At 41.3% G+C, this 11,878-nt stretch overlaps 1 protein-coding gene across 2 annotated transcripts in view; it reads left to right on the plus strand.

The window, feature by feature from the left end:
* nkain4 (sodium/potassium transporting ATPase interacting 4) overlaps positions 1–11,878 on the plus strand; it is a 53,661-nt gene that overhangs the window by 16,665 nt on the left and 25,118 nt on the right. For both annotated transcript variants that reach the window (XM_005740457.1, XM_005740458.1), the window contains exons 2-4: positions 1,998–2,135; positions 3,318–3,398; positions 11,384–11,584. In XM_005740457.1, the coding sequence (XP_005740514.1) occupies positions 1,998–2,135; positions 3,318–3,398; positions 11,384–11,584 (420 nt within the window). The remainder of the gene's footprint in view (positions 1–1,997; positions 2,136–3,317; positions 3,399–11,383; positions 11,585–11,878) is intronic.

Raw genomic sequence — 11,878 nt, forward strand, 5'->3', positions numbered from 1 at the left:
AAGATTATAAATTATAGGAATTATAGGATTATAGGAAATGTGTGGTGGTGCGTGTGGTGACGCGTGTGAGAGTCCAGTCTTATAGTGATGTGTTTGGGAGAGTCCAGTCCTACACCTGGTTCAGGGCCCAAATAGCCTGGGGGAAGAAGCTCCTCCTCATTCTCTCTGTTTTGGCCTTAAGGGAGCGGAAGCGCTTCCCAGACCTCAACAGTGAGAAGAGTCCATTGTTGGGATGGGAGAGGTCCATCATAATCTTCCTAGCTTTGGACTTACACCGCTTGGTGTAGATGGACAGCAAGTCAGGGAGCTCTGATTGAATAATGCGTTCGGCTGAGCGCACCACTCTTTGCAGATCTCGTCTGTCTTGCTTGGTGCTGTTCCCAAACCAGGTGCAGATGTTTGCCGTCAGGACGCTCTCGATGGTGCAGGAGTAGAAGTTCTTGAGCACCTTCAGTGGCAGATGGAAGTCTCTAAGTCTTCTGAGGAAGAAGACTTAGAGACTAAAACCCCAGCATTTGCCCGATCTGTCTCAGTTTTCCAGCCATCTTTTCTTGTCTGTTGTCTTATTTTCATGTGCATGAAAAGTGCAGTTCGTGGGGATGTTCGTTGACTTTGGCATGGTAAGGCTTGATGCAGTTCACTCACCTCTCGCTTTTGTCACTTCACACCCTGCCTGTGGACTTATTCCCCTCGTTCATTTTTAATTATCACTCAGTGTTTGATCTTCTCCCTCCCCTCCCTGTCACAATGTCTCATTGAGTTTCTAGTAACATTTCCATTACATCAAGGAGCGCAGCCACCGTGGTGTATGGAGTGTGGTGTGTGCATGCACGCGCGCGCGTGTGTGTGTGTGTGTGTGTGCTTGATGGGTTCTTCCTATCTTTGAGGCAGCAACAAGATTTCTCCCTCTCTCATCCATCTTCAAGCGCTTGGCTGTAAATGACATGTCAGCACCCAACGAAACACATCATTGGTTGAGACACACACACACATGCACACAGACACACACACATACACACACACACACACACACACACACACACTGGGAATGGAGTGGAATTGGATTGGCAATGGAATTTTAATTAAGCGGTTTGCACCCTCTCCCTGTATTTTCCAGCAAATGGCATGCTAATTGCGTTGATGCAAATAGGGCCTGCTACTCTTGAAAGTTCAGCTTGCTTTGTTTTGTGTGTTTTTTTTTTTTTTTTTCATGTCACAAAATACTGCACAGAAAGATTGGAGCTACAAAGAAAGGTGAAAGAGACTGATGTCCTCTTCAAACAAAAAAGAAGAAATAAAGCAAAAACCAAAGAAAGACATCATACTAGAACAAATCTTTATTTAAACGTAACTAGCCTTAAAACATTATTGATGCAGGACTAAGAATGATTACTGTACTGGGAAAACTGTGGAATTTCTCTTCTTTTTTAAAAAATTGTAGATGGTTTTACTTTTCTTGTGCATGTGAATATTCGTTGTTGTTTGTAAGCACATACCGTAAGCTCACTGCAGTGGTATTATTAAGGAAGGCCCTCACCTCCCATAAAGTTCCCAGAGCATTCTCATTCCTGGCAGGCATTGGCAGAAAGGTTGGAAATAGTGATCTAGTCCATGGCTCAGCAGGGGCTGAATCAATAAATCTGTCATTGTTTATTTTATAAAACTTCTGCCCCCCCACCACCACCACCCCACCCTGGGTGCTTCCATCGTTTGAGGCTAAACTCTCAAGCTGTTCATGTCAAGTGGCTCAGTGTGGATTGTTGGCCGGTTCTTTTGAGGGAGACACATGTTGTCTTCAATAAACCAAGAGCAGCACAGGCTTGTAGTGTTTATCTTGATTCTTTATTATTATTAATTATTGCCCGTTGGTGTTTTCCAGATTTAAGTAATCAGCTTTCATTTCTTGCAGTTCCCTGCAGCCTCGAGAAAGACGGTTTTCTTCCATTGCATGTTAACCTGACTTTCTTCTTCTTCTTCTTCTTCTTCTCACCCTTTAGGTGTTGGCTTTAGAAAGACAGGTCTTTGACTTCCTTGGTTACCAGTGGGCCCCCATCCTCGCCAACTTCTTCCACATCATCATCGTTATCCTCGGCCTCTTTGGCACTATCCAGTACCGGCCACGCTACATTGTAGTGGTGAGTGCACATAAATAAATCACATTTGTCTTGCAGTTCAGTTGAAACTCTGTACAGTCTCTCACATAATCCTATTTTTTGTGGGGGTTTTGCATCACTTTGCGTCTGCTCTCTGTCTGTGCATGTACCATACCTCGGACATGTTGTTGCTTTTCAATTGTGCTGCACTCTTTTGTGCATTGTGCGACACCCTTAAATCACTCTAATCCCTTGGTAATTAGGCCTAATTAAAGGGGGTGGGATCTTGAGGGGGTGGTGGGCCACTAAGGAGCTCATCAGATTTATACACGGCTTCAAGTTTGGGGACAGAGAAGGTCGTTCTTTAAAGCGCAGTGGAATGCATATGCAGCTTGTTCATTACTTTGCCAGAAAGCACCACTACAAGGCTTTATAAATGCACTTTTACGCACGTCGGTTTTTATTTGACAACGTAACGTTCATCTAAGGCATTAAAAGCCTGTTCTGAGCAGCATTAGTGGAAGCACAGATGGCGATGTTAATGACAGGAAAAGACTGGAGGAGTGTGCAACAGATACAGAGAACAGAATAAATAAAGAGAGGCAGGGGAGGATAGATTGAAGCCACGCAGGATAAAATGAAGACACAGAGGAAGCAGGAATTGAAGGGAGGGGAGGAAGGAGGAAAAGTTTCAGCCATTGTCTATTGTCAGATGGAAAATGGAAGAGTGCAAGCTAAGGGGTTCCAAGATCTAACACGAACATTTTTACAGGGGCGCTGATTTGCCCTTTACTCTTTCGCTGACATTTTAAACACACAGTTCATCATGAGTCAGAGGATTTGACAATCTTCACTGTGATGAGTCTGTCAGTGAATACCGCTCAGTAGCACTCTATAGCTGTCAACAGTTGGCCGTCTAAGCGTACAATTTTAGAAGTGGTTTAGTTTTGAGCTTCACTCAGCTCTTAAAAACCTGCAGCCCCCTTAGGGCTCAGATAGACTTGCTGAACTTACTGGCATCATGAAGAAAAAAAAGAGGTCTTCCATATAAATTTGTGTGTGTATAGTGTCTGCATGTGTATAGAGCTATGTAGGTTTGAAAGCCCAGTGGCCACAACCTTTTCTTTGTTTACTACCTTATTCATCCAGCCTGTCATTTATTTTGAAACTGTCATATTGTCTTCAATTTTCCCTGCAGCTAAACAGTTTTTTATTCCCCTCCAGTACACGGTATGGGCCGCGATCTGGGTAGCCTGGAACGTCTTCATCATCTGTTTTTACCTGGAAGTAGGAGGCCTGTCCAAGGTGAGAATGTCAAAATTCCAGCCTAGCTGTTTTCTCAGGATCTTCCTTCATGTGTCTTCGTCCCATTGAAGCATTACTGTTTGTGCCTGAGATAAATCTTTGTTATGTATGTGCACATGCAGGTGGATGGAAACATTCCCACTTTTTTTAATTAATTATTAAAAAATGCAACTTGTAAGATGTACCCCTAATACTTTCTGAGTACTAAATAAAAGAGTAACATAGTAGCCAAACCTGGTCAGTGAGCCAGCTAGCAACGAAATTATGAGAGAGAAAGGGCCGGGAATATACATTCAAAATGCGAGTGATGGTGTTGTTTGAAATCCATTGTAGCACTGATGATAAACCAAAAATAAAAATCATAAGTTAACTTGCCAGATATATTTATATAACTGACCCATAGAATATGGGTAAAACGCCCATGCGCAGTGCCTTTGTTTTCATATGCACATGGCGGGAAAAAAAGCATGGCGGCGACAGAGAATGTGAAGGGCAAAAGCGGATCGTTGAATGAAACAGATGAACCACAATTGGTTTGTAAAAATGGTGCCAACTTCAGTAGTGTGGAACTGGTTTCGTTTTCATCCGTCAGATACCCACCAACGCACAGTTTTTGGTAGAACATGCAAGCGGGCCGAAAAACCTGGGGCTGCACAACGTCAACGCATTAGCACCGTCCAGTAGGGCTGTTCGATATAACGATATATATCGGATGACGATATAAAAACATCTATTGTTTCATTTTACGCTATCGTTTGTTTCGTGGTGTCGCAAAATAAACTGTTTACGGCAATATTTTTTCATCGTTTTGATGGCCACTGTAGTGGCTATATTAATTTCTTAAAGTTCTCTCTTTCTCTTATATTTAATATAACCACACTACAGACGGACAAGCGCCTGTTTTTATGCGTTGTCGTTAGCAACAACAACGGTAACACCATTGCGTGTCCGCTTGTTTATGTTCCACATAAACCTTTCACAATAAAGCTCAAGATCCTGTTGAGACTTTTCAAAATAAACTAAATCACATGAAAGAGCAGATTATTTATGGATGAGAAGTAAAAAAGAGCCGCCAGGTGCTAAAAAATAAACCTTAGACTCAAACGTTAGAACAGGCTTTTCCCCGCAGCACACTGTGTAATAAATACTCACAAAGAAAACGGCGGCCGCTACAACTTAAGTCTAGAAATGTATAGTTTCATGCATCTGTTAAAACACTCGACTCCAGCTACATGACGCGCAGCTGGAAACACTTCTCGCAAGTCGAGCTGCCCGAGATTCACAGAATTTACGGAAAATGTTACAATTTTGTGATTTATATCGTTATCGGACGATAGAATTCTTATATCGGGATATGAGATTTTGGTCATATCGCACAGCCCTACCATCCAGCCCCACGCACGGGCCGATCCGCGTTAACTGGCTAACGGAGATTTGCTGCGTTAACGCGCTTATGGCGTTAACGTCATTTTAATGAGATTAACGCTGACAGAACTAGTTTTAATACGACTTTGGCAAGCTACGAAGCTGCAACTCTTGATGGATTGTTGGAGCATTACGGCTACCGTAGTCAGGAGCCTGGTGGATTAATACGTACTGTGCTTCAACATAATATTACCGTATTGTGTGTGTTTAACCTCCGTTAAGTTTTGTGGATATTATACATGGTTATGCAGAGGGTATGTCGGCCAATTTCCACTGGAAATGCCTTTTGGTTAAACTGTCAGCAAGGAATTTGCTTTTGCACTGTTAAATTTTTATATAGCTTTAATGCACATAAAAAAAAGCTGCTTGTTTAAGTGAAAATACAAGAGTTTCTGCACAATGAGCTATAATGTGTACATATGCCTCACTTTAGTTATGTTACCAGATGCAGACCTGGACGTCTTGAATCCTTGCTTTCTTTCCTTTGCTTTTGTTTAAGGCCATTAAAATTTTTTGCATTTCTTTTTTGTTGACGCTTTTGTTCTGCAGGTGTTCAGTTTGAGTTGTTCAGTCTGGTACAATCTGTGTTGATATGATGAGCAGAGAGTGGGTTAAATCCTGTAAGGGTAACTGTCAGGTTCTGGTAGGTGTGTTCTCTAACCATGTTGGAAGGCATTTGTTTTCAAAAACCACACTTAGATAAGGTTTAAAATCTTATTTTTGTTATTCCACTCGAGGACAGAGGGTGAAATCTCTGTGAAAGGCTAGCTAATTAAATTTTTAGTGTTTTCAAATTTGAGGTTTGATTACAAATTCCAAAAGAGAAAGGGTGCAGTTGTCCTGAGAGCCAGGACAGACGAAGGCAAAGATGGTTCTCTGGAAAAGAAGCCACAAAAAAAGCCTCAAGTAATAGTTTTCCTGAAAATGATTCAGCTTCCTTTTGACCTTGTGCCAGTGCTGTTGCTTTATTGCACCATGCAGGCTGCACCTATAAGAATTGTTGCCATGTAATATAAAAGCATAATTAAGGCTTCTTGAGCTTTATCGGCACTGAACACATATTTCAGCTTTAATTAGATATGATGCATTGCCGCCAGGTCTTTTCTGCCTGAACAAGCCCGAAGGCCTTGGTGAGAATAACAGTGAAGGCAGAGTAAACACAATTACTTGCAGTGTATAATGAATGTGTGACACAGCCATCTATGAATCCACTCTCTGAACAAATCACTCCCTTGAGGATTCTGTACAATATTCACCCACAACAGCAACACCCCCAGCATGTGTGTGTGCATGTATGTGTGTGTTTTCTTATATTTGGCTGGTGCGTTTCTGTCGACCTGTGGGTTACCCTGCTGTGTTTCAAGTGGAAGCTTAAATGTAATAGGTAAATAATCAGGAACAATCCCTCCCAAAGCAGTGTGAAACCCACACACAAGCATACTTTGAGTTCTCTGTGGCTGGATCCCCTGTGGTTCCTCAGCACAGATCAAATTGGTATTCAACCAGACAAAGGCAAGTGTTTGGGTTGTCACCTTCACTCTACCCCCCTCCTCTTTCTCCAAGTGTTTTCACTTTGTTCATTGTGCCTTTGAGAGAGATATATATATATAGATATCTATATATATATATATAGATATCTATATCTATCTATATCTATCTATATATATATATATATATATAGATATAGATATAGATAGATAGATACGTGTATATAAAAAATAATTTTTTTACTTATTCTAAACTTATAAAGCCTAGAAAATGCAGCTCCTCTCCACTCCACTTCACTTCACTAATGGGTAGCTTGTCCAGTTGCAGGCTTGCCCGTTGAGAATAATGAATTCTTGTCGGCAGTGTTCATCTGACACCTGCTCAGACAGCCAAAATGAGTTTCAGAAACACCTTCCCAGGCAGGCTCTGGCGACTTTGTCATTGTGTGATAGTCCTTGGCTCCATCAATTGTGTCTGTCTCTCACTGCGAATGTCTTTGTGCGTCCGCTGGGTGTGCGTGTGGCGGTTGTGATTTTTTTGCATGGTTCCTGCTAGAATAATGAGGCTTGTATGGGACAGCTGCTCGGGGCTGAGGCTGGGCATTAACCCGACAGATGGAGCCGGCCTGGGCTCCAAGCTCTGCATATGGTGGCCAGGAGAAAGGCTGGCTAATGGAGCACACACACGCACACAACCATATCCCATGCACACATGCATGGCCAAACTTGACACACAGGACCCTAACACATTTTATCATAAAACAGCGTCAGCTAATTTTATCTGGCTTGCTCTGAGTGATGTTGACAGAACTTTACTGGAGGGTGTGCATGTATTTGTGTGAGTGGTGTGTGCTAGCCAGACCCTCAAAGTGAGAGGGCAGGTTGTCAGAGTCATATGCCACATGCTCTGTCACCTCCTATTGATCCCTTATCCCCTCCCCCATGGTACAGCACAGACTGACAGACAGACCCCTGCTACTCTGCACGCACCTCTGTTTTAAAGAGTCCCTGGTCATTCACAGTCTTAATTCTCTCTCATGCTTTGCACACGAGACACTGGTTCACAGAAAGTTGACATTTTACCCTTTTTTTCTGAATTTTTTTCAGAGGGGTTGTACATAAAAATGGCAGTGTCCAAATTAGTTGGACCACACATTAAAAAGACTTCAGCCAGCCAGATGTCTAGTACAAAATCTGTGTAATGTTCAATTTAACTCATAAAGGAAACATTTTGTGGCAGCTTCTCGCCTAAATCAAACCTGTAGATTTAACGCAGCTCAGATAGTGTCCAAACCTGCAGACACTGTCCGAAATTGACATGTGACTAATATTGCCTAATACTTACAGTAAATACTTTCCTAATCTTAGTTTTATCTGGTCTGAAAGTGAAAGGACAATTATTTATTCTTCCTGTAAGAATAAAAGTGCTGCACAGTAGAGAAATCTGAAAACTCTACTTTTGTGTTTATCATAAATATGCCTACCTCTGTGATCGCTTAATTTATTTTGATGAAAGCAGCTGATCACAAATTACAGTTTTTGAGCTTTTGTGATGTTCAGTCTGTTGTCCGTTCTTCTGCAATTCACAAAAATCCCTGCTCCTCCTACAGCATTGGTCAGATGTTAGTCAAATGGGATTAACTTCTCCTTTATGTGACTGTGTGTGAGCTCCCTCGACTTCCCATTAGTTTTGGTTTTTTTAAATCAATTTTTAGTGTTTTTTTTCTCCTCTATTTTCTTATCTTAATACAATAACGTGGACAAATTTTCATACCGATCCACCTTAGTGTGAACGGAGCGTGAAACTTTACCCTCTGCCTCTCTCTGTCACTCATCCCCAGCACACACTGTGTCTGCTGACTGTGTTTTAGAGATGATAGAAGACCACCGCGAGCACTTTCTTTCCAGCTCATGAATCAATATGCAGCTCACGGTGTGTGCTCACGGTTGTGAAATTTAAGTAAATTCGAGACTAATCAGAACTAGAAGAATCTAAAGCATCTAAGCAGGTTTATTTCCCCAATGCGATCACTCAAGCATAGTTTCTAATCTTTTTATTTCACAAACGACAAATTAAATAAGAGCCTAATCATTTCGACGTTTAGCCTCATAGACTGCCTCGTGTTCCTAGTATTCCTCTAACAGAGCTGTCTCTAAATCTCTATTGACTTTTGTTAGAGAAAATAGTTTGAGTAACATCAGTAGACTAATCTTAAATCTATGATATGGGGGGGATTGATTTCTGCTTTGGGGTGCTGGAAGCATAACAATAACACTCCTGACAGTAAGTTGCCCAAAGCCTCTTCAGTATCGACTGCTGACGTAATGCAGTTGTGAGCATGGCTACAGCTGGGATAGGGATGGTTCCCTTCGCTTGCAGGATCCATCAGTAGCATCTGTCAAGTCATTAGTCCTCACAATCCTACCTATTGACCTTCAGCTGTCCTTGTTTTTGTGACTGTTGAGAAAATGACAGAATGATGGCAAAATAAAATAAGAAACTGAGGGGGATGATAGGTAATCTACAAGAAGAAAGAGTGATAATATCAGCATCATGATTAATATTTTTCTGACTCCTTGAAGACTTTGCTACTGACTGCACAGATGGATTGGTGTTTATGTGGCACTTTTCTGGTGTTATTGACCACTCAACGTGCTCTAACACTGCGAGCCACATTCACACACTTTTTATTTTGTGCTTTCTTCTATGCACGCAAATGCCTGTCTTAGGTGCACATTTAGATTTGATATCTTGGCATGTGGACTACAGCTTCTGGGGACTGGAACCCCTAAACATCTGAATCCTGAGCCGGAAGATCGGTGTTCCTGAGCCAGTTCTGCCCCTGCTCTTAAAATCTGGTTATATTATGATGTATGTGTTGTTGATGTGTCCATGTATGTGCCAGTGGGGGTTGATAGGAATCAGATGTTTCCTGACAGCACTTGGCAACGTTAATAATGCATGTCTTGTCACTGAGGGGCAGATGCAAGGTTAGATTGCTGTATCGGGGTATTGATTTGTGTGTGTGTTTGGTTGTGTGTGTGTCCATGAGCTCATATGGTTGTATAAAAATTGAGCAACACCGTGCAGACTTCTATGCATAAAAAAGTTTTCTCCAAAAGCTGCAGTATTGCTGTAGTATGGCTTAAGAATTTATAAACCTCACATAAACTTATGCACATATTAATAATATTTAGTTCAGCCAAATTCTGAAATATTATTTGTCTAGTCCGGCAGTTGTTTTTGATTTTACTCGATTAAATGTAGGATATAAGCCTCTGAAGATTTCTCTGTTCAACCCAAGACAATTGAGGTCCACAGAGAGCAATGCATTTTTAAGATGTCAACAGAAAGATGGCATTAATATTATCATTTATGCTGTTTTTTTTTCTTTTTCAGAAAGTAGTTCCATAAAAAGGGACTGAGATGTTTCCAAGTTATCCTGAGAAACAAGCAGCTTCTGGAAAGGCACATAGATGATTTGAAATTATGACATTTTTAATGTTTTTAAACTATAAATGCTATTTTATTTACGTCAAATATAGTGATGGAAGCAGACATTTGAAAAAATAATGCAAACAATAACTGTTTACATGGAGAGATCGCACTTTTTCTAAGTGGTAGAATGTGTTTTTTGGTATGACAAGTTCAGTCCACTCAGTATATAATGCCATGAAAATGTGCTCATACTAAATACCTGACATACATGTGATGTACGGTCACTTATTGTATTAGATGAATGTGTTCATCTGTGTGCAGACATGGTCACGACAACCTCCTGAAGTTCAAATCCAAGTATGAAAGAAAGGTGATTTAAGTGACATGTGACACACAGTGACACGGTTGTTGGTGCCAGACGAGCTGGTGTGAGTATTTCAGAAACTGCTGATGTACTGGGAAGAGAAATTATCTAGTGAATGGTAGTTCTTTGGGAGGTTGTTCTTAGTTAAGGACAGAGATTAGAGGAGAATGACTAGACTGCTTGTTTTCATTATTTGACATAAAAAAAAATGAAATCCATTCTGGATTGTATCAAAGTTTAAGAGTAGTGGTGATGTAATGGTGTGGGGGATATTTTTTGGCACACTTAGACCCCTTAGTACTAACTGAACATCATGTAAATGCAACAGCCTATCTGAGTCTTGTTGCTGGCCATGTCCATTCCATTTAAGACAACAATATACCCATCTTCTTATGGCTACTTCCAGCAGGATAACATGCCATGTCACAAACTCAAAACACACACACTGGTCCAATGTACTCAAATGGCCTCCACAGTTACAAGATCTCAATCCAATAGCTTTGGGGTGTGGTGGGATGGGAGATTTGCATCAGATCTGCAGCAACTGTGTAATGCATCAATATAAACCAAAATCTTTGAGGAATGTTTCCAGCACCTTGTTGAATCTATGCTACAAAGACTTAAAGCAGATCTGAAAGCATCAGTTGGTCTAAACTGGTACTAGCAGGGTGTACCTAATAAAGTGGTTGATGAGTGTACCTTCGCAATCCCTTCAATGCTACAGCGAGGTCAAAATTTCAGAATTTTTGCACTAAAACGTTAGTGTTGAGTTATTTGGTGGATTGCCTTCAAATGAACCAGATGCTCTGCAGCTGGATGAAGTGTAATAATTGTCACCACTATGTTTGCCTGAAGGGTTTTTTAAACCACATTTTCCTGGTTGTGATTTTCTATTAGTCAAAGCTGCACTGGCATAACGTTGACATGCTAGCACACTAAGGAAAGGCGGTGAACATGTTGTTATATTGTGTTTTGAGAACCAGCTCAATGCAGCGCTAACATAAGTAAGGCTTTGGAGAGTCATTAGCAGTCTAAAGATGCTTGTCTGTAATTTTATGAACCAACCCTTTCAGCAAAGGATTACAATCATAAAAAGTCTTCCAACAGCTTCTGTAAGTTTCCAAAGTTAAGCTCCCTGCCTTTTGAGCATCGGTGCTTTGGTTGCTTTGAAAGCCAGCCTTGGTTTCCTTATAAAAAATACATGAATGTGCTTAATAACTAAAGAATACAGTCCTAGCAAAGAAGTTAATGTTTTTCCTTCTCCTTCCAGGACAGTGACCTGCTAACATTTAACATCTCAGCTCATCATTCCTGGTGGAGTGAACATGGCCCCGGCTGTGTGCGGAGAGAGATGCCACAGGCTCCTGGGGTCCATACCACGGAGAGCCACTCCTACATCACTGTCATGGGCTGCTTCGTGGACTATCAGTACATTGAGGTCATGCACAGTGGGGCACAGATTCTTGTTGCTGTGAGTACAAGTTAACAATACCCGCTGACATTATGCACATTAAAATACCGTTCATACGCTGAGTCTAGATGGCCAGGACTTCATTGTATCACAGTAAGTTGGATATCTGTGAGTTAAATGTGAACAGAATAGAAAGGAAGGTGATGTTTTTGTCTTACTTTAAGCTTAAGTTATTTTGTCCGGGACAGCTTCCTCTGCCCTGGTCTCCAAATGAAAAATTGCTCAGTTGTTTTGTCTGCTGAGGCTCAGACTTGCCAGATGCTAACAGGTTACTCAAACACTGGAAGGACTGTT

The sequence above is a fragment of the Pundamilia nyererei genome, unplaced genomic scaffold (assembly GCF_000239375.1).
Source record: "Pundamilia nyererei isolate P.nyererei 1_Seehausen unplaced genomic scaffold, PunNye1.0 scaffold00100, whole genome shotgun sequence".
Taxonomy (NCBI): domain Eukaryota; kingdom Metazoa; phylum Chordata; class Actinopteri; order Cichliformes; family Cichlidae; genus Pundamilia; species Pundamilia nyererei.